This window comes from Stegostoma tigrinum, chromosome 22 (genome assembly GCF_030684315.1).
Source record: "Stegostoma tigrinum isolate sSteTig4 chromosome 22, sSteTig4.hap1, whole genome shotgun sequence".
NCBI classification, from domain to species: Eukaryota; Metazoa; Chordata; class Chondrichthyes; order Orectolobiformes; family Stegostomatidae; genus Stegostoma; species Stegostoma tigrinum.
The window spans coordinates 55,507,359-55,531,355 of record NC_081375.1 but is presented as its reverse complement, the minus strand read 5'-3'; the positions used below and the strand labels follow the sequence as shown (position 1 = coordinate 55,531,355).

The 23,997-nt window shown below is 44.4% G+C and overlaps 1 protein-coding gene across 1 annotated transcript in view; it reads left to right on the top strand.

Annotated features, from left to right (window-relative positions):
- LOC125463819 (ras-related protein Rab-37-like) overlaps positions 1 to 23,997 on the top strand; it is a 278,826-nt gene that overhangs the window by 47,735 nt on the left and 207,094 nt on the right. Inside the window, exon 2 of the mRNA XM_048555564.2 lies at positions 6,373 to 6,483. Within this exon, the coding sequence (XP_048411521.1) occupies positions 6,373 to 6,483 (111 nt within the window). The remainder of the gene's footprint in view (positions 1 to 6,372; positions 6,484 to 23,997) is intronic.

The window sequence follows — 23,997 nt, the reverse complement described above, 5'->3', positions numbered from 1 at the left end:
TATCAATCTCAGTCTTAACTGTACTCAATGTCCTGGCCTCCCCAGCCTTCTGTGGCAGTGAATTCCATAGATTCAGCACGCTCTAGCCGAAGCAGTTTCTCCTTATCTCCGTTCTAAAAGGTCTTCCCTTTACTCTAAGGCTGTGCCCTTGGGTCCTAGTGTCTCCAGCCAATGGAAGAATCTTCCCAACATTCGCTCTGTCCAGGCCATTCAGTGTTCTGTGAGTTTCAATTGGACTCCACCACCTCCCCCCACCCCCATCATCCTTCTAAGCTCCAATGAGTAGAGCCTTAATGCTCCTCATATCTAAGTTTTCCAATCCTGGGACCATTCTCATGAACCTCCTCTGAATCTGCTCCAGGACCAGTACATCCTTCCTGAGATATGGGGCCCAAAACTGCATACAATACTCCAAATGTGACCTGATCAGAGCCTCTTAAAACCTCAGGAGTACATCCCTGTTTTTAGATTTAAGCTCTCTCAAAATAAATGTCAACATTGCATTTGCCTTCTGACCACTGACTCAACCTGCAAGTTTACCCTGACAGAATCCTGGACTAGAACTCCCACATCTCTTTGCACTTCAGACTTCTGAATTTTCTCCCCATTTAGAAAATAGTCCATGCTCTTACTCTTCTTACCAAAGTGCATGGCCTCACACTGTCCCACGTTGTACTCCATCTGCCACTTCTTTGTCCACTCTCCTCACCTGTCCAAATCCTTCTGCAGCCTCCCCACCTCCTCAATACTACCTGTCTCTCCACTTGTCTTTGTATTGCCTGAAAACTAAGCCAGAATGCCTCAGTTCCTTCATCAAGATCATTAATGTATAAAGTGAATTGTTGTGGTCCCAGCACTGACCCTTGCGGAACACCACTTGTCACCGGCTGCCGTCCTGAGAAAAAACCCTTTAAATCCAATCTCTACTTTCTGCCAAATAGCCAATCTTCAATTCATGCTAACACCTCGCCTCTAACACCATGGGCCCTTATCCTACTCAGCAGCCTCCTGTGTGGCACCTTATCAGTGGCCTTTTTGAAGCCCAGGTCGATAACATCTATTGTCTCTCCTTGGACTACCCTGCTCATTACTTCCTCAGAATTTTAACAGATTTGCCAGGCATGACCTCCCCTTGGTGAAACCATGCTGACTTTGCCCTATTTTACTATACACTTCCAAATACTCAGTAATCTCATCCTTCAAACACACTCCAATCTTACCCACAACCGAGGTTAAGCTAATCAGCCTGTAATTTTCTGTCTTTTGCCTCACTCCCTTTTTAAACAGAGGTGTCACATTAGTCATTTTCCAGTCCTCTGGGACCCTCCCTGACTCTCGTGATTCCTGAAAGGTCACCACTAACGCTTCCACTATCTCTTCAGCTATCTCCTTAAAAACTCTGAGGTATAGTCCATCTGGTCCAGGCGACATCCACCTTTTAGGCCAATCAGTTTTACTAGCACTTTTTTTTCCTTGATGATGGCCACTGCACTCAGCTCTGCCCCCAACTGTCTTGAATTTTTGGCAGATTACTCAAGTCTTCCACTGTGAAGACTGATGCAAAGTATTCAAATCCTCAACCATTTTCTTGATCCCCACTACCATCTCTCCACCGTCATTTTCCAGTTGTCCAATGTCCACTCTTTTGCTCCTCTTTTGCCCTTTTTATATCTAAGGAAACTCTTACAGTCTTCATTTATATTACTGGCTAGCTTACCCTTATATTTAATCTTCTCCCTCCTTATTTTTTTTTTGTTGCCCTCTGATGGTCTTTGAAAACTTCCCAGTCCTCTGGTTTCCCACTGCCCTTTGCTTTCTCATTTGCTTTTATGCCATCCCTGACTTCCTTAGTCAACTATGTTAGCATCAACCTCCCTGTATCATGCTGCTTTTTCCTAGGGATGAATTTTTGTTGCGTCCCCTGAATTACTCCCAGAAACTCCTTCCTTTGCAGTTCTGATGAAAACTTAAGTGAGAAGTGGAAAACCTGTTTAATTTTGGTTACTTGTCATTGGTTAAATCAAAAGTGGGGAAATGGCTCTTAGCATTGCTGGGGTGGGGGGTCAAAGATGCTTCCTAAATATGCCAAGAAAGTTTAAAAAGACAAAGGAAGGATATAGCTGTTGACTTAGCTAGGTTTGGGATTGACTAGGAGTAAGAGGAAACCTGAATTTGTAACGGAGTTAGTCAAGCATTTAGGTATGCCAGAGAAATATACAAAAACAGTGGAGTTAGAAAAAAAATTGAAAATTAGACAATTGGAGTTACATATGGAAAAACTGAGAAGAAAGGGAGCTGAAATGATTTGAATTACAGTTACAAGCAGAAGAAAGGCAAAAAGAAAGAGTTGGAAATTCAGAAGTTACAAATTAAATAGCAAAATCAATTTAAAAGTATGGAAATGAGGGTAGAAGATAAGTTTGGTGAGGAGGAGAGTAATGAGCAAATCCTTCGTAGCCAAAGACCTGTTAGGGATCTCTGTAAATATGTCAAAACATTACCAAAATTCAATGAAAAGACATAGGAGCCTTATTCATTTCTTTTGACAAAGTGGCTAAACAGCTGACCTGGTCAGAATCTATGTGGGTAATGTTAATTCAGACTAAGTTAGTAGGCAGGGCTAGTGAGGTGCTTGCAGAGCTGTCAGATGAAGTGTTAAGGGAATACAAAGAAGTAAAACAGGCTATTTTGAGCACCTACGAAATGGTACCAGAAGCACATAGACAATGGTTCGGAGATATAAGGAAGCAGCCAGACCAGGCTGGTATTGAGTTTGAAAGAATTAAACATATCAACTTCGATAGATGGGTGAGAGCATTAAAGATGGAAAAGACATACGAGGATCTTAGATTGTTCTGCTGGAGGAGTTTAAAATCTCACTTCCAGAAATGATAAGAACTCATGCTGAGGAATGTAATGTTAAAACAGCGAGTAGAGTTGCAGATATGATGGATGAATACACATGGGTGCATAAATTAAAATCTATCTTCTGACAGCAATTTAATTTCGCAAGGGATAGAATTGGGGAAAAGGGAGATCCTTCAATGAAAAAAAAGTTGATCTCACTGGGGGGACAAAACCACGAGGGTGAAAAAGAGGTCAAAGGTCTCATGTTTCCACTGTAATAGAGTGAGACACATAAAGTCACGGTGCTATTGGTTTAAGAAAGACACCGGGACAAAGGATGGGGTAAAAGAGGCTAAACCAGTGGGATTAGTTAAAGTAGTGAAGGAAGTTCCAAGAGAAGTTGAGAAGCTTCAGGAGAGAGCACAGCTTAGTCACTGGGCTGGATGGTTAAAGAGTGCCTGATCTCTTCACCTTTTGTGGGTAAGGTTTACTCAGGAAGAATAGGAGCAAAGGTAAAGAAATTAAGATATTGAGAGATACCGGAACTAACCAATTTCTAACAGTAAGAGATGGAAGTATTTGTGCTCCTTCTGAAATGTTACCCGAGAGAGCGGTAATCTGTGGAATAAATGGAGAGAGATTTAGCATTCCCCCTTGTAAGGTAAGGCTGGAAAGCCCAATCAAGACTGGGAAAGTGACAGTGGGAATAATTGAAAGAGTATCTATTCCAGGAATACAGTTTGTTCTGGGAAACAACCTAGCCTGATCAAAGGTGGGAATGATGCCTCTTATAGTGGAAAAGCTGAAAAAAAACAAGGAACTGAGGAGTTAAAAGGGAAATGCCCTGGAATTTTCCAGACTTGTGGTGACATGATTCCACAGTCATAAGTTAAAGCAAGAAGGCACAACTAAAGAGAAAGAAAACAGAATTGAGATCCAGTTAGCTGATACCCAGCTTAATGAAATGGTAAAGGAATAACCTAAGAAGATAGAGGATGAGGCAGAGGTGTATAGTTCTAAAAGGCTAATAGAGTTACAACAAAAAGATGAGATGGTAAACAGTTTATATCATGAAGCCTACTCAAAAGGAATTTGAATGTATTCCCAAATGTTATTCCCTTAAGGATAAAATCATAATGCAGAAATAGAGACCTGGGCTGGTTGGTGCAGAGGAGAAATGGGCAGAAGTTCATCAGATTGTGTTGCTGGTAGCATACAGACAGGAAGTATTGCGGGTAGCACATGAGTTACCTGTAGAAGGTCATCTAGGAGTGAGGGAGACTCAGGACAAGTTACAGAACCATTTCTATTGGCCTGGATTGCATAAGGATGTGGTTGAATTTTGCCAGACCTGTCATACGTGCCACAGTCTTTGCCAATTCCTGCATTTGAAGAATCTTTCACACTGGTTATGATTGATTATGTAGGTCCCCTCCCTAAAACCAAAAGTGGGGAACCCATATTTGCTAATCATAATGGATGTGCCTACCAGGTTTCCAGATGCAATTCCGTTATGGAATGTCAAGGCATAAAAAGGTTGTGGAGCAGTTGCTTGCTTTCTTTACCCATTATGGATTACCCAGGGTGATTCAGTCAGACCAAGGGTCCAGTTTTACTGCCAAACTATTTAAGGAGGTCATGGATAGTTTAGGCACCCAACACTTTAAATCAAGTGTGTACCATCCTGAATCACAAGGACCATTGGAAAGGTGGCATCACATCCTAAAGGCAAGCTGAGGGCATATTGCCAGGATTACCCAAATGATTGGGACAAAGGTATCCCATTTATATTATTTGTCATTAGAAATACTCAAAATGAATCAGTTCGGTTTAGTCCATTTGTGTTGATATTTGGACACAAAGTAAGAAGCCCTTCAAAGTTAATTAAGGAAAAGTTGATAAATCCAAAGTCAAGAATTTCACAGTTGGATTATATGTCTGAAGTGAGAGAAAGATTAAACAGAATTAGCTAGACAACATTTGAAGGTGGCACAGCATCTAATGAAGCAAAAAGTAGATAAGAAATCTAAAACAACACTCGCCCCCACCCCACACACCCTGCCCACCTCAAATCTCATCACCCTCTTCCCCCATCAGCCTCTCTCCCATCAGCCTCTACCTCCATCATCCTTTTCCCACAATCACCTCTCCCCCCAATCACGCTCTCCTACCCCCATCATCATATTTACCCCCAATATCTCTCTCTCTCTCTCTCTCTCTCTCTCTCTCTCTCTCTCTCTCTCTCCCTCCCCATTGCCCTCTCCCTCCCTCCCTCCCTCTATTCACCCTCTCCATCCCTCCATTCACCCTCCCCCTCCCCAACCCATTCACCCACTCTATCTGCCCCCCATTCACCCTCTCCTTCCCACCATCACCCTCCCTGTCTCTGCCTCAAGCTCCTCTCTCTATGCCCCACTTCACCCTCGCGCTCTCTCTCTGCCCCATTACCCTCTATCTGTGCCCTCCAACACCCTCTCCCTCTTCCCCCTATCGCCCTCTCTACCACCCATCATCATCTCTCTCTGACCCTCAATCCCCTCTCTCTCTTCCTCCCCAACACCCTGTGTCTCTGCCTCCCCCCATTCACACTCTTTCTCTGACACCTCCCCCCCGCCCCCCTCGCAACACGCCCTTTATCACAGCACATCAACCACTCCCCAGAATTTCCGGTACAGTCTCAATGAGGGGTTAGCCATTATGAACAGAGAAGCCGAAAACTCTCTTCATACAAAGGATTGAGTCTGTGAACACTCTTCCCCGAGCACTGTTGATTCTTAGACAATCAGAGAATCTCAAATTTTTATAATGTTGTAGAAGACAACCCATGGTACCTGCACCAGCGCTTCAAATGGGCATCATTACTCTGTGTCAATCTGCTATTTCTCTACATACCTTTTGCACACGATATTCAAGACAGCAGTTGGTAGATTTTTGGGTGCTTAGGGATCTGGGCTGCAGGCCGGAAGGTAGATTTGAAATAGAAGATTAGATATGACAATATTGAATGTCATAGTAGGCTCAGTGAGCTGATGGCTGTTGTCTCCTGTTTCTTATTGGCTGATGGTTTTTATGCATTTCCATTCAACATCTACATTCTTAATCTTGGATCTCCACATCCCAAAACTACCCTACCATTGCCAGACCCAGCAATATATCCAATTGTATTCAGAACCAACCCATGCAAGACTAATGATAACCTAAACTCTAAGGGTTGTCTACCCATACTGCTACACCCAGGCAATCCTTCTGTCACATTGCACCCCAGCACCCTATTTTAACATCTTCCCAAACCAACCTTCCTGTACTGTCAAGTTACATAAACCCCATCTTTTTCTGAGTCTCGTCCGCTTTTGTGCTCCTAAGATGCTGCTTGGCCTGCTGTGTTCATCCAGCTCCACATTTTGTTATGTTTTCCTGAGTCTGCTGCCTTTTCAGGGATCACTGAGAATCCGCTGTGTAGAGTGTATCCATTGTTAAATGAATGCGCTGATTTGTCAGTGACACAATTATGCTCTTCTCCCACAGACTATCCTGGTAGGTGACAGTGGAGTTGGAAAGACATCATTATTGGTGCAGTTTGACCAAGGCAAGTTCATCCCGGGATCATTCTCTGCTACCGTGGGAATTGGATTCACGGTAAGTTTAACATTCACTGCTCCTGACACAGGCTGCAGCTGCGGTTTGTTTGTGTCCTGTAGCTCTGAGGACAAGAAACGGTGTAAGCAAAACATTTAATATTCTGCTGACCCTGCTGTCCTCTGCTATATGGCTGAAAGTCAATGGTTTGGTAATGCTGTTGACGTAGCAGGATATGGTAATCCAGTCAGTACTGTTACTGAATGCTGCAAAAACATTCACCGTAGATTAGGTTTAATTGCTCGGGTGAGCTGTGCAGTAAGGATTATTTCACTTATGTATCTAATGAAATTCTTGGCCAAGCAGGCTGAGCATATTCAAAGTAGGCATTTCATACTCATCCCACCAGCTGCTCTTTTGTAAATTGATTTGGGTTTTGGGGCAGAGAATTGGCTGTCTCATTCACCTTGCTGTAATGCATTGTTCCAGGATTTTGACTCTGGGACACTGAACCATTAAAAGAAGGAGGCCATTCAGCCCATTGAGCCTTATATGCCATTCAGTGAAATCCTGGCTGATCTGAAAATCCTCAACTCCATTCTTGTGGCTTTTCTCCATAGCTTTGATCCCCCTTACTAATTAAACACTGTCTATTCCAGCCTTGAAAATACTTAAATAGCCCACCATCCACACCCCTCTCTAATAAAGAAATCCATAGATTCACTCTTTGTTAGAAGGAATTGCTCCTCCTCTCCGTCTTGAACAATCAGTGATACGTTTCCAAATTGAGAAGTTGCGTGCCTAGGACGGAAATATGCCAGTGATGATGCACTCGCTGCACTTGTCTGAATGGTGAAGTTCCTGTGTTGTACAGTGGTGAGGAAGATGTTGAAGCACAGTGTAGCTGTGCTCAAGGGTCTTCAGTAAGTTTCCTCAAAATGAGGGAGTTAATGTCTGTAGATGGGAATGATGGATGTACAGAGACTAATGAACATTATTTGAAGGTGAGGGAATCAGTGGTTGTGGGAGGGTGAAAAGGTGAATAGACTTCAGGGTGTTGATACTCCAGGGGTCACAAAACTCTGAGGGATCTCAGCACTCCAGAGGTGGTCTTAGTATTCCACTAGTGACCCAATATGCTTGGGAATTTTAACACTGAAAATTATTTCAATTCTTAAAGGAGAGCCAATTGTAACAGCAGAACAGGGCATAAAAATTATCATTCTGTGTTCAATAAGAACTGATTATACCCCAGAATATGACTTCACATGGAACAAGTCTGCGTACGCTTCCTTCAGGTGCCACAGTTTCCTCCCGCCGTCCAAAGATCTGCAGATTAGATGGATTGGCCATGAAAAATGTAGTGTTATAGGATTAAGGTAGGGGAGCTGGGTCTGTGTGGGTGCTCTTCAGCAGGTCAGTGTGAATGAGCTGAATGGCCTGCTTCCACACTGTAGGGATTCTATGATTGAATGAGGTCCTGGAGAGGAAGGAAGACTGGCAACTCCCTGGAATTCATCTGGAGTGTCCCAGAGATGATAATTAATCACCTCAATACTGCATGTGGAGTCCGGGAGAAACATCCTAACATCAAAAACTCTCAACTTTTTTTCAAATGCTCTTTTCAGAAGTGTGGGAGCCAGAGGAAAAGCTGTTTGATCAATTGTGGCAAGTTCAAACACCTCCAGCTACACAATAAAGAGACTGATAGACTGAGAGCGAGGGACATAGTGAAACAAAAGGCAAGAGAGGGTAAAAGTAAGAAAGTGCAGGCAAGAGGAAGAGGGGGGAGAGATATAGAGAAGCTATGTTCAGATAAAGTATGAGAGACAAAAGAGAAATGACATTTGAGGAAAGCAAAGGGAAAAAAGACCTTGATGGGAGTTGTGAACTGGCCCTCTAGCAATTGTCAGGATGTAGGACAGTAAATAAATCAAGAGACAGAAAAGGCAGGCAAGAAAGGTACTATTACAATAATTACAGGGAACCTCAATATGCATGTGAACTGGAAAAATCAGGTTGGTAGCAGATCCCAAGAAAAGGAATTTTTTGGGAGTGGCTTGTGGTAGAGCCTATAAGGGAGCAGGCAATTCTGGATTTGGTGATGTGTAATGAGGCAGATTTGATTAGAGAGCTAAAGGTGAAGGAAGATCTGGGGGACAGTGACCACAATATGATGGAATTCAGCCTTCAGTTTGAATCAGATGTACAGTATTACAAAGGTAACTACAAAAACATAAAGGAAGAGCTGGCCAGAGCTGATTGGGAGGGAGGGCAGTGGAGCAGCAATAGCAAAAGTTTCTGGAGGTAATTCAGGAGGCAAAGCAGAAAATGATCCCAAGGAAGAAGAAACATACTCAGCCATGGCTGATAAGGGAGGCCAGCATAAAAACAAAAGAAAAAGCAGACAATATGTTGAAGATTAGTGGGAAGACATAGGATTTGGAGGCCTTTAAAAATCAACAGAGGACAATTAAAAAAGCAGTAAGGGAGGAGAAAATGAAATGAGTGTAATCTAGCTCGTAATATGAGAAAACTCCAACAGCTCTTTTGACATCTAAAAGGTAAGAGAGAGGTATGAGTGGACATTGAACCACTAGAAACTGAGGCTGGAGAAGTAGTAAAGGGGAACAAAGAAATGGCAGAGGAACTGATTAGGTACTTTGCATCAATTTTCATAGTGGTAAATACCAGTAGCGTACAAAACTTCAAGAATGCCGGGATGGGGGTGGGGGGGTGGGGGTGGGGGGGTGCAGATGTGAGTGTAGTGACCACTACTTCGGAGGAGGTGAAGGGGAAGCTGAAGGTGAATAAATAATCCCGGACCAGGTGGACAATACCCCAGAATTCTGAAAGAGATAGCTGAGGAGATTGTAAAGGTGGTGATCTTTCAGAACCCACTGAAGAGCTGGAAAATGGCTAATGTAACACTTCTGTTTTAAGAAGGAGAGATGCAGAAGATGAGAAATGGCAGGCAAGTTAACCTGACTTTGATCATTGGTAAGATTTTCTTGTCCATTATTAAGGATGGGATTGCACAGTACTTGGAAGTGCATGGTAAAATAGAGCTGAGTCAACATGGCATTGTTGAGGGGACGTCATGTCTAACAAATCTGTTTGAATTCTTTGAGGAGGTAAGAAACAAGTTAGATGAAAGAGAGCCAGTAGGCATGATCTATTTGGATTTCCAAAAGGCTTTTGATAAGGTGTTGCACAGTAGGCTACTAAATAAGACAAGAGCCAATAGTGTTAGCGGCAAGGTACTGGCATGGATAGAGGATTGGCTGACAGGCATAAAGTAGAGATAAAGGAGTCTTTTTCAGAATGACAGCCAGTGACTGGTAGAGTTCTGTAAGAGTCACTGTTGGGATCTTAACTATTCATATTATATATTAACGATATGGCTGAAGAAACTGAAGGACTTGTTGCTAAGTTTGCATTTGGCACAAAGACAGGGGGAGGGACAGATTGTGTTGAGGAAATGGGGAGAAGGCCTCGGACAGGCTAGGACAGTGGGCAGAGAAGTGGCTGATAGAATACAATGTGGGAAAGTGTGAAGTTATGCACTTTAGTAGGAAGAATAGAGGCATCGACTCTTTGTAAATGGGGAAGGCTTTGGATATCTGATGCACAAAGGAACTTGGGACTCCTAGTTCAGAATTCTCTTAATGTTAACTTGCAGGTTCACTTGGCAGATAGGAAGGCAAATGTAATGTTAGCATTCATTTCGAGGGAGCTAGAGTGCAAGAACAGGGATGTTTTGCTGAGGCTATATAAGCTTCTGCTCAGATCAAACTTGGAATATTGTGAGAAGGTTAGGGCTCATACCTGAGAAAAAATGTACTGGCCTTGGGAGTCTAAAAAGGTTCATAAGAATGAAGCTGGAAATGAGGCCACGTTATTTGAGGAGTAGTTGGAGACTACATCTGTACTCGATAGAGTTTATATGGATGTGGAGCTGCGGTGAGGCACAGATCTTATTTAAAGTCTCAGAATACTGAGAGGCATGGATATAGTGGACAAACAGAAGATGTTACCATTAGTAGGAGAGAGGAGGACCTGTGGACGCAGACTCTAGTGAAGGGAGAAGCCTTTAGGCGTGAGGTGAGGAGGAATTTCATCAGCGTGAAGTGGAAATTTCATCAGACGGTGAATCCGCAGAGCACGTTGCTGCAGAAGGTTCCAGAGGTCAAATCATTAAGTATCTTTAAGATAGAAATAGGCTCTTGATTAGTAAGGGGATCATAGGTCACAAGGAGGAAGCAGGAGAATGGGGTTAAGAAATATAACAACCATGATCGAATGGCACAGCAGCCTCAAAAGGCCAAATGGCCTAATTCTGTTCCTATATCTTGTCTTATAGGTTTGAATATAATAACAGAAGTGTTAGGAACGGAGTGAGGAGTATAAGAACATAAGCACTAGGAACTGCATGAGGATTATAAGAACATAAGCACTAGGAATTGCATGAGGAAAATGAGAACAGAAACACTAGGAACAGAAGGAGGAATATGAGAATGGAAACACTAGGAATAGCACAAGGAATATAAGAACATAAGCACTAGGAACAGTGTGGAATATGAGAACGTAAGCGCTAGGAACAGAAGTAAACAATTCAGCCCCTCAAGCCTGCTCTGTCACTTAATATAATCGTGCTGATCTCATGTCAGCCTCCACTTCAATTTCCCGTACACTCTCCATAATCTTTTAACCCATTACTGTCTATTTCTGCCTTTCATATAATCAGTATCCCAGCATTCACTGCAGCCTGGGACAGTGAATTTCACCAGTTTATGACTCTTTGAGAGAAGTCATTCGTTATCTTTGTTTAAATCTGCACCTCTTATCCCAAAACTGTGACAACTTGCTATAGATTGCCCCAGTTGGACAAACATCCTTTCCATGCCATTGGATTTCTCTTGGTTCTACTTTAGCTTGTCCTTAGCTTACAATGATACATATAATTACAGCAACAGATCTTGTATGGGCTTAAAAGATTCTTCAGTTTCCCCCTTTCACCTGTGCCCATTGTGTGGCTATTTCTTCATAAATACATACAATTACCCTTCATTTGTTCCAATTGAAAATTCTTTCTATTTTAGTAGTTTCCCCCCCATCTCACCAATACCACTGGATTCTTTTTAAGTTAGTTTCTCTACAGATTATATGTCAGGACCCTGATCAATTAAAGTAAGTTTACTTGCTCTTCAGGCCACAAGAAGCACTTTGACAAGTATGTGTACATGCCTGATTCTCATTCTTCAGTGCATTTTCGCCATTCTTTCTTTCACGTAAGTTAATTCAGATGTAACAATCACTTCACAATTACATCAGTATCCAAGATCATGCTTCGTAATCTTGACTTTCGGGGGACCTTTCCACAAAGTGAAAACTGGCCAGATGGGTAAGCACACATCATGTTTATCCTCCCCGCTTGGTCTCAATGTTTTGGGTGATAGCCAAATCATCCAATTCAGATCATATCTAAAAACAAATCATGGGCTAGGGCACACATATCTCCAAGAGAAGGAGGAATATAAACAGTTTACAGAGTTTTAAATTTACTTTGTAAGTGGGTAAAAAGTTGACAAATGAAGTTTAATATGGAAAAACAGGAAATTATTCATTTTGAAAAGAAGACAATAAAAAGAGAGAAACTGCAGAAAAATGCAACACAAATGGACTCCAGGTTATCTGTCATCAAACATAGAAAGTTAGCACACAGGTGCAGCAGGCAATCAGAAATGGGGCTGTTGGAATGTTGCCCTTATTTCAAGGAGGTTGGAGTGTAAGAGTAGGCAGTCTTAGTGCAACAGTACAATGTCTTGGAGAGACCACATCTGGACTGTTGTGAGCAGTTTGGTTCCCTTACTTATGGAAAGTTATCATTTCATTGGAGGCAGTTCAGAGAAGATTCACTAAGATGATCCCTGGTATGAAGTGATTTGTCTTGAGCGATGGCTAAGCAGTGTGGCACTTTGGAAAAAATTCTCAAAAGAAACTTGCTGGATTATGCTCAACTTTTCATTCTTTTAAAACTATCCCAAATTTAAACATGGGAACAACTCACCTGCAATTCTTTTTAATGTTCTGCCTCAGCACTGTTGTTGGGCAGATGGGTTTCATTTGCGCTCAGTTTCTTCCCAAGAAAATATACTTAGAGGATGAACAGTGGGAGGATCTAAAATTTAAAGTTATTATAGAATTTAAGGAAATCTGTAGAGATAAAGCAGAGAGTACAACTTTAGCCAAGCATGATGTAGTGAAAGGGAAATCTGTGCCAATAAAATAACATCCATATTGTTTAAGTCCAGAGAAATGGACTCAGGTCACAGCGAAAGTTCCTCCTGTTTAAAAAGTCATTTGCGTGAACCCAGCCAAAGCAGTTGGAGTGATCCAGTCATCCTAGTTACTTAATGTGATGGATCAACTAGATTTTGAATAGAATTCCAAAAAGTACGTGGAATAACAAAACTAAATTTATACCCAATTCCTCAGTTAGAAGATTGTATCCATAGTATCGGTAACGCCTCATTCTTTACTAAGGTTTTTTTTTAAACAACAGTTTTAGGAAGTGCCATTGACATTGAGAGCCAAGGAGATATCAGATTTTGCTCCAACAAACAGGTTATATCAATGTTGGGTCATGGCAGTTGGGATCAAAAATCCTCCAACTACTTTCCAGAGACTCATGAACCAAGTAATAATTTGTCCTAAAAATGTGGCTTATTTGGATGATGTGTTAATATACATCAACACCTGGGAAGAACATGTACAACAGTTGGAAACCTTATTTAGACAGTTAGTTAAATTAATAAATCTTGAAAAAGAACAAAGAAAATTACAGCACAGGAACAGGCCCTTCGGCCCTCCAAGCCTGTGCCAAACGAGATCCTCTGTCTAAGCCTGTCACCTATTTTCTAAGGGTCTGTATCCCTTTGCTTCCCGCTCACTCATGTACCTGTCCAGATACATCTTAAAAGACGCCAACGTGTCTGCGTCTACCACCTCTGCTGGCAACACGTTCCAGGCACCCACCATCCTCTGCATAAAGAACTTTGCACGCGTACCTCCCATAAACTTTCCTTCTCTCACTTTGAACTCATGACCCCTAGTAACTGAGTTCCCCACTCTGGGGGAAAAAGCTTCTTGCTATCCACCCTGTCTATGCCCCTCATGATTTTGTAGACCTCAATTACATCTCCCCTCAATCTCTGTCTCTCTAATGAAAATAATCCGAATCTACTCGACCTTTCTTCATAGCTAGCACCCTCCATACCAGGCAACATCCTGGTGAACCTCCTCTGCGCCCTCTCCAAAGTGTCCACATCCTTTTGGTAATGTGGCGACCAGAACTGTACGCAGTACTCTAAATGTGGCTGAACCAAAGTCTTATACAACTGTAACATGACCTGTCAACTCTTGTACTCAATACTCCATCCGATGAAGGAAAGCATGCCGTATGCTTTCTTGGCCACTCTATTGATCTGCATTGTCACCTTCAGGAAACAATGGACATGAATGCCCAGATCTCTCTGGACATTAATTATCCCCAGGACTTTTCCATTTACTGTATAGTTTACTCGTGAATTAGATCTTCCAAAATGCATCACCTTGCATCTGCCCGGATTGAGCTCCATCTGCCATTTATCTGCCCAACTCTCCAGTCTATCTATATTCTGCTGTAATCTCTGACAGTCCCCTTCACTATCTGCTATCCACCAATCTTAGGGTCATCTGCAAACTTGCTGATCAGACCACCTACACCTTCCTCCAGATCATTCACATATATCACAAACAACAGTGGTCCCAGCACAGATCCCTGTGGAACACCACTAATCACAGGTCTCCAATTTGAGAAACTCCCTTCTACTACTACTCTCTGTCTCCTGTTGCGTACCCAGTTTTTTATCGATCTAGTTAGCACACCCTGGACCCTAGATAATAAAATGTGAGGCTGGATGAACACAGCAGGCCCAGCAGCATCTCGGGAGCACAAAAGCTGACGTTTCGGGCCTAGACCCTTCATCAGAGAGGGGGATGGGGTGAGGGTTCTGGAATAAATAGGGAGAGAGGGGGAGGCGGACCGAAGATGGAGAGAAAAGGAGATAGGTGGGGAGGTAGGGAGTGGATAGGTCAGTCCAGGGAAGACGGACAGGTCAAGGAGGTGGGATGAGGTTAGTAGGTAGGAGATGGAGGTGCAGCTTGAGGTGGGAGGAAGGGATGGGTGAGAGGAAGAACAGGTTAAAAAGGCAGAGACAGGTTGGACTGGTTTTGGAATGCATTGGGTGGAGGGGAAGAGCTGGGCTGGTTGTGTGGTGCAGTGGGGGGAGGGGACAAACTGGGCTGGTTTTGGGATGCAGTGGGGAAAGGGGAGATTTTGAAGCTGGTGAAGTCCACATTGATACCATTAGGCTGCAGGGTTCCCAAGCGGAATATGAGTTGCTGTTCCTGCAACCTTCGGGTGGCATCATTGTGGCACTGCAGGAGGCCCATGATGGACATGCCATCTAAAGAATGGGAGGGGGAGTGGAAATTGTTTGCGACTGGGAGGTGCAGTTGTTTATTGCGAACCGAGCGGAGGTGTTCTGCAAAGCGGTCCCCAAGCCTCCGCTTGGTTTCCCCAATGTAGAGGAAGCCACACTGGGTGCAGTGGATGCAGTATACCACATTGGCAGATGTGCAGGTGAACCTCTGCTTAATGTGGAAAGTCATCTTGGGGCCTGGGATAGGGGTGAGGGAGGAGGTGTGGGGGCAAGTGTAGCATTTCCTGCAGTTGCAGGGGAAGGTGCCGGGTGTGGTGGGGTTGGAGGGCAGTGTGGAGCGAACAAGGGAGTCACAGAGAGAGTGGTCTCTCCGGAAAGCAGAAAGGGTGGGGATGGAAAAATGTCTTGGGTGGTGGGGTCGGATTGTAGATGGCGGAAGTATTGGAGGATGATGCGTTGTATCCGGAGGTTGGTAGGGTGGTGTGTGAGAAAGAGGGGGATCCTCTTTGGGTGGTTGTGGCGGGGGTGGGGTGTGAGGGATGTGTTGCGGGAAATGAGGGAGACGCGGTCAAGGGCATTCTCGACCACTGTGGGGGCAAAGTTGTGGTCCTTGAAGAACTTGGACATCTGGGATGTGCGGGAGTGGAATGCCTCATCGTGGGAGCAGATGCGGCGGAGGCGGAGGAATTGGGAATAGGGGATGGAATTTTTGCATTAGGGTAGGTGGGAGGAGGTGTATTCTAGGTAGCTGTGGGGAGGTTTGGGGATCGCTTTGCAGAACACCTCCGCTCAGTTCACAATAAATAACTGCACCTCCCAGTCGCAAACCATTTCCACTCCCCCTCCCATTCTTTAGATGACATGTCCATCATGGGCTTCCTGTGGTGCCACAATGATGCCACCTGAAGGTTGCAGGAACAGCAACTCATATTCCACATGGGAACCCTGCAGCCCACGGTATCAATGTGGGCTTCACCAGCTTCAAAATCTTCCCTTTCCCCACCGCATCCCAAAACCAGCCCAATTTGTCCCCTCCCCCCACTGCACCACACAACCAGCCCAGCTCATCCCCTCCACCCACTGCATCCCAAAACCAGTCCAACCTGTCTCTGCCTCCCCAACCTGTTCTTCCTCTCACCCATCCCTTCTTCCCACCTCAAGCAGCACCTCCATCTCCTACCTACTAACCTCATCCCACCTCCTTGACCTGTCCGTCTTCCCTGGACTGACCTATCCCCTCCCTACCTCCCCCCCACATACTCTCCTCTCCACCTATCTTCTTTTCTCTCCATCTTCAATCCTTTCTCTAGTTACCCTCTTGCTCTTTAGATATGAATAAAAGGCTTTGGGATTTTCCTTAACCATTTTTGCCAAAGCTATCTCATGTCCCCCTTTAGCCCTCTTATTTCCTCGTTTCAGAGTTCACAGAACTTAAAGGACACATGGTATGCCAATGGCCAATATCTTCCTGTTAGGCTGAAGGGAATGCTGGATTACTAGAGAAATTAAGGTTTGGTCAAAAATAAGAAGGAAGTATGTGTCAGGTAAAGACAGTAGAAATCGAGTGAATCCCTAAAAGAGTACGAAGGCAGCAGGAGTATACTTAAAGATGGAAATCAGGAGGGCAAAAAGGGGAAATGAGGGAGCTTGACAAATCGGCTTGAAGGGACTCCAAAGGGATTATACAAATATATCAAGCACAAAAGAGTAACTAGGGAATGAATATGGTCTCTTAAACATCAGCAAGGCCATCTATCTCTGGTACCGTGGGAGATGGGGGCAATACTAAATGAAAATTTTGCATTAGTATTTACTGAAGGGAAGGATATGGAAGAAATAACTAGCAATCTTTTGAAAAGGGACTGATTAGAGATAGTCAACATGGCTTTATGCATGAGAAATCGTGTCTCTCAAACTTGACTGGGTTTTTTTGAAGTAACGAAGAGGATAGATGAGGGCAAAGCGGTGGACATGATCTATATAGACTTCAGTAAGGTATTCAACAAGGTTCCTCATGGTAGACTGGTGAGCAAGGTTAGATCACACGGAATACAGGGAGAACTAGCCATTCAGCTACAGAACTGGCCTAAAGGTAGAAAGCACAGCATGGTGGTGGAGGGTTGCTTTTCAGACTGGAGGCCTATAACCAGTGGTGTGCCACAAGGCTCGGTGATGGGTCCACTGCTTTTTGTCATTTATATAAATGATTTGACTGTGAAAATGGAAGGTATAGTTAGTAAGTTTGCAGATGACACCAAAATTGGTGGTGTAGTAGACAAAGAAGAAGGTTTCATTAAAGTACTACAGGATCTTGATAAGATAGGCTAATGCGCCAAGGAGTGGAAAGGCAAATCAGGGCAGAACATATATGCTTAATGGTAACATCCTGGGAGTGTTGCTGAACAAAGTGACCATGGAGTGCAGGTTCATAGTTCCTTGAAAGTTGAGTTGCACTTATATAGGATAGTGAAGAAGGCATTTGGAATGCTTGCCTTTATTGGTCAGTGTATTGCCTGTAGGAGTTAGGAGGTCTGTTTGGACCAGAACAGGAGATTGGCTAGGTCACTATTGGAACACTGCATGCAATTCTGGTCTCCCCTGCAATAGGAAGGATGTTAAGAAACTTGAAAGGGTTCAGAAAAGATTTACAGCAATGTTGTTGGGTTGGAGGGTTTGAGCTATGGGGAGTGCTTGAATAGACTGGAGCTATTTTCCCTGGAGCATTGGAAGCTGAAGGGTGTCCTTCTAGAGGTTTATAAAATCATGAGGGACATGGATAGGGTAAACAGACAAGGTCTTTTCCCCGGAGTGGGGGACTCCAAAACTTGAGCGTATAGGGTTAAGGTGAGAGGGGAAAGATTTAAACGGTACCTAAGGGCAACATTTTCACACAAAGGGTGGTGCGTGTATGGAATAAGCTGCCAGAGGAAGTAGGGGATGCTGGTACAATTACAACATTTAATGAACATGAACAGGAAGGTTTAGAGGGACTGGGGCTAAGTACTGGCAAATGGGACTAGATTTATTTTGGCTCTCTGGTCAGCATGGCCAAGTTGAGTCAAAGGGTCTGTTTCCATGCTGTATATAACTATGACTGTATGAGAGGTATTGCAAAGGATGGAGAAAGTGAAGTCTTTGACGTATTTCTCAATTCTTAAAACGAAACAGAATTCATGACATCTTTTGGGGATGTGCATGTTAAATTAAAATTCAGTGCCAAATTTCAGCACAATAGATGCGTCCTAAACAGATTGGTTGAGAAAGTGGGCAGAGGTAAAATTAAGAGTGCCAGGTACTTTTGAGAAACTGAAAGCAATCCTAATAAACCAACTGGGATTGACACCTTCTGACTTCACCAAACCCTTTAAAATAGCAACTGTTGGTCATTTGATTACTTGGGACATAGGGTGGAAGAGCAGGGAGATGATCTTGGACTTGTACAAGATGCTTCTTAGACCTCAGTTGGAGTATTATGTACAACTGTGGATGCCACATTAGAGGCAAGATGTGGAGAGGGTACAGAGGGCTGCACGCTGGCTCAGTGGTTAGCACTACTGCCTCACAGCACCAGGGCCCTGGGTTCAGTTCCACCTTCAGTTGACTGTGTGGAGTTTGCACATTCTCCCTGTGATTGAGATAATAGGAACTGCAGATGCTGGAGAATCCAAGATTTTAAAAAAAGTGTGGAGCTGGATGATCACAACAGGCCAAAAAGATGCTGCTTCACCTGTTGTGTTCATCCAGCTCCACACTTTATCTCCCTGTGTCTGTGTGGGTTTCCTCCAGGTGCTCCATTTTCTTCCCATTGTCCAATAGATTGACCATGCTGAATTGCCCATAGTGTCCAGGGATGCACAGGTCAGGTGGATTAGCCATGGGAAATGGAGGGTTATGAGGATAGGTAGGGTGTGAGTCTGGGTGGGATGCTCTTCAGAGAGTCAGTATGGAGTTGTTAGGCCAAATGGCCTGTTTCCACACTATAGGGATTCTATCTGAATTTAAAAGAATAGTTCCAGGATGAGAAACTTCAGATTTGAGGGTAGATTGAAGACATTGGGACTGTTCTCCTTGGATAGTAGAAGGTTATGAGGAAATTTTATAGAGGTTTTTAGCTTCATCGGCGGGATTGAAAGAATTTTTCACACAGCGAGTATTTAGAGTTTGGAAAATTACCTGGGAATGTGGCAGAAGCAGGTTCAACTCAGGCATTCACGAGGGCCTTGGATGATTATTTGGGTAGAAATGGTGCTCAGAAATACTGGGAAGAGGCAGGAGCTTAGTGCTGGTGCAGGCATGATGGGCTGAATGTACCTTCTCAGCTATAACAATTCTGTGACATGGGGGTGAGTATGGTCTCATTATAAGAATATGAATTGGACATAGAGAAGTCGGTAGCATATTTTCCTAAGAAATTAAATCAGCATCAAATGAAATATTGTACAATAGAGAAGGAAACCCTGGGCAACTTGCTTGTAAACATTTCAAGCTTATGTTCACAGGTGGAGCTGCAAAAAAAATGATATATACAGATCATAGATGCTTGATCCTTGTCAAAGAGTCTTAAGTATCAAAATGCTCAGCTGTTTCAGTAGAGTTTGCTGAATCAACGAGATGAAAAAAATCGTTCATCTTACTGGAATCAATAATATCACTGCAAATGCACAAACACAGAATGATGAAGAACTTCAGCTGCATTTGCATAATCTGTGGAAACAGAATTAATGTTTTGGGTCTGATATGACTGTTCAATGTGAAAGGTAAATTACTTATCATAGGCCAAAGCCAGATTTACCAAGGATAGCGCAATCCCTCATTCCTAAAACTAAATAGTTCTTTGATTCATACAGCATGGAAATAGGCCCTTTGGGCCACTGTGTATGCTGGCTACAAACATAAAACTGCACTGATTCCAATTATAACACTGTCTGGAGCTGGAGGAACACAGGCCAGGCAGCATCAGAGGAGCAGGAAAGTTGACTTTTCGGGTCAGGACCCTTCTCCAGAAATAAATAGAGAGAGGAGGGGTGGGGCTGGGAGGGTGGATGGGATGGAGATAGGTGAGTGCAGGTAGGGAGTGGTGGAGATTGGTCAGTGAGATGGGAGGAGCGCATAGGTGGGAGAGAAGATGGACAGGTTGTGTCAGGTCAAGGAGGCTGAGATGAGAGGGAGTGGTAAGAAATGGCATGAGGCCAGGGGTTGGAGATTTTGAAACTGGTAAAGTCCACATTGAGACCATTGGGCCCTAGGGTCATGAGGCAGAATATGAGGTACTGCTCCTACAGTTTCCAGGTGGTGTCATTGTGGCACTGGAGGAGGCCCAAGATGGACATGTCGCCCAGGTAGTGGGAGGGGGAGTTAAAATAGTTCATGACTGGGATATGTTGTTGTTTGTCACGAACTGAACATAGATGCTCGACAAAGCGGTCCCCAGGCCTCCACTTGATCTCACCGAAGTAGAGGAGGCCACATCCGGAGCAGTAGATGCAGAGGCCGCATTGATGGATGTGCAGGTGAACATGTAGAAGGTTTGTCTAATGTGGAAGGTTTGTTTGGTGCGTTGAATGGAAGTGAGGGGGGAGGAATAGGTGCAGGTATAGCACTTTCTGTGATTGCAGGAAAAGGTGCTGGGAGTGGTGGGGGCTAGTGGGGAGTGTGGAGCAGATGAGGGAGTCATGGAGAGACCAGTCCCTACAAAAGACAGAAGAAGGCAGGGGAATATATCCTTGGTTGTGGGGTTGGATTGTAGGAAGCTGAAGTGGCAGTGAATGATATGTTGGATATGGGGATTAGTGGGGAAATATGTGAGGACATTAGACAGAGGTTCACCTGCACATCCGTCAATGTGGTCTATTGCATCTGCTGTTCCCGATGTGGCCTCCTCTATGTCGTTGAGACCAAGTGGTGGCTCAGAGACTGCACCGTAGAGCACCTACACTCTGTTCATGACAAAAGACAGCACCTTCTGGTCATGAACCATCTTAACTTCCCCGCCCCCCCAACCACTCCCTGGGAGACATGTCCATCCTGGGCCTCCTCCAGTATCACAATGACACCACTTGCAAACTGGAGGAGCAGCACCTCCTATTCCGCCTCGTAAACCTACAACCCAATAGCCTAAATGTGGATTTTTACCAGTTTCAAAATCTCCCCAGCCCCAGCCTCACGCCATGACCAACCCACCCTCTCATCCCTGCTTCCTTGACCTGTCCATCTTCTCTCCCAACTATGCGCTCCTCTCACCTTGCTGACCAATCCCCATCACTCCCTACTGGGTGTGAGTCCCTCCTGAAACAAAGTGTCCAGGTAACTCTCCCCCTCCCAGATGTGCCGCAGAGTTTGAAGCTCAGATTCTAGATCATTTACTCTGATCTGGAGTTCTTCCAGCAACCAACACTTGCTGCAGATGTGGTCGCTGCCGGTCGCAATGGGATCAGCCAGCTCCCACATAGTACAGCTACAGCACATCACCTGTCCAGCCATTACTATTTATTTAATTAACTTTTACAATTTATGTATTAATTAATTTCTAGTACTTCTCTACTACGGTCTTATTCAATTAACCAATTTAACTTTTAATCAATTGCACAATACACAAGGAATATAAATTGAAAAGCCTTACCTTAACAACACACGAGAGTCCTTCTCAGTTTAGAGCTCCTGCTGCTGGAACAGAAATGGAGGGCTCTGCCGGTCGAGGTAAGGTTTTTAAACCTTTAAAGCGGTGACTCGCCTTCCGTGTAGGCCCCGATCGACGGTCTGGCTCTTCCTGCTAGAACACACCTACTTAAATAGCAATCACTTACCTTCCCAACTGTGTCTCTGCTCTGACCTCACTTCCGCTCAGCTCCCGCCGCTCTCTGCTGTAAAAGATTCTTGCTCCCTGTATGGATGAGGAAAAGGACTGTGGACAGGATGAGCCAGCTGACCATGGCACTGTGGTGCAGAAGGCCATTCAAGGGGGGGGAGCAAAAAGACAGGTAGTTGTTATAGGGGATTCTATAATTAGGGGGACAGATAGTATCCTACGCAAGCCGGTTCGGGAGTCTCACATGGTGTGTTGCCTGCCCGGTGCCAGGGTGCAGGACATCTCCGACCGGCTTGAAAGGATATTGGAGTGGGAGGGGGAGGATCCAGTTGTTGTGGCCCACGTTGGGGCTAACATCATGGGGAAAGCTAGGGTAGAGGACCTGTTCAGGGATTATCGAGCACTAGGAAGGAAATTGAAGTACAGGTCCTCAAGGGTCATAATCTCCGGATTACCGCCTGAACCACGTGCCAATTGGCATAGGGAAAAGAAAGTTAGGGAAGTAAACACGTGGCTAAGGGATTGGTGTGGGAAAGAGGGATTCCATTTCATGGGGCATTGGCATCAGTTTTGGAACCGGGGAGATCTGTACCATTGGGACGCTCTCCACCTGAACCGATCTGGAACCAGTGTTCTAGCGAAAAGGATAAATAGGGTGGTCAGTAGGACTTTAAACTTCTGAGTCGGGCTGTGGGGGTGCGGCAGGGAAAGCAAAAGCGACAGGGAGTGTGGAGTTAAATGGAAAGATAAGCAGCAGAATAGCAAGTGCACAGGTGGGTTTAAGCTCGAGGGAGGCTAGGAATGCAGCAAAAAGGAAGGGTAACTTAGGACATCCTATGATTTCCAATATCTCTAATAACCCTATCGCAGGTTTCTAGGTGAAAAAAGGTTTCATCAGATTTCCTCTAAACCACTTACTCCCCACCTTAAATTTATGCTCTGCACTCTTCTGTGACTTTTACACTGCCGAGGATCTGGGTTTGATTCCAGCCTTGGGTGGTTGTCTGTGTAGAGTTTGCACGTTCTCCTTGTGTCTGCATGGGTTTTCTCCATGTGACCTGGTTTCCTTCCACAGTACAGAGATATGCAGGTTAGGGGGATTAGCCATACTAAATTGCCCCATGGTGTCCAGGGATGGACAAGTTTGCAGGATTAGTGCTGGGAAATGCGGGGTTTCAGGTATAGAGTGGAGGTATGGATGTGGGTGGGTTGTTATTCAGAGGGTTATTGCAGACTCAATGGGCTGAATCAGGCCATAAAACATAGGAGCAGAAATTAGGCCATTCAGTCCATCGAGTCTGCTCCACCATTCAATCATGATTGATAAGTTCCTCAACCCCATTCTCCCGCTTTCTCCCCATAACCCTTGATCCCCTTGATAATCAAGAACCTATCAATCTCAGTCTTAAATGTACTCAATATCCTGGCCCCCACAGCCTTCTGTGGCAGTGAATTCCATAGATTCGCCACTCTCTAGCCGAAGCAGTTTCTCCTTATCTCAGTTCTAAAAGGTATTCCTTTTACTCTAAGGCTGTGCTCTCGGGTCCTGGAGTCTCCTGCCACTGGAAGCATCTTCCCAACATCCGATCTGTCCAGGCCATTCAGTATTCTGTAAGTTTCAACTAGATGCCCCGTCATTCTTCTGTACTCCAATGAGTATTGCCCTAGAGGCCTCAAACATTCCTCATTCCTGGGACCATTCCTGGGGCCATTTTCGTGAGCCTCCTCTGAATCTGGTCCAGGATCAGTACATCCTTCTTGAGATGTGGGGCCCAAAACTGCACACAATACTCCAAATTTGGCCTGACCAGAGCCTTAAAAAGCCTCAGGATTGCATCCCTGTTTTTATATTCAAGCCCTCACAAAATAAATATCATCATTGCGTCTGCCTTCCTGATTACTGACTCAACCTGCAAGATTACCTTGAGAGAGTCCTGGACTAGAACTCCCACATGTCTTTGCACTTCAGACTTTTGAGTTTTCTCCCCATTTAGAAAATAGTCCTTGTACTTTGGTAAGAAGAATAAAAGCATGACCTCACACGTTGTACTCCATCTGCCACTCCTTTGCCCATCCCCCTAACCTGTCCAAGTCCTTCTGCAGCCTCACCACCACCTCAATACTACCAGTCCCTACAACTGTCTTTGTATCATTTGCAAACTTCACCAGAATGCCCACAGTTCCTTCATCTGGATCATTAATGTAAAAAGTGAAATGTTGTGGTTCCAACACTGACCCTTGTGGAACACCACTTGTCACCGGCTGCCATCTGGAGAAAGACTC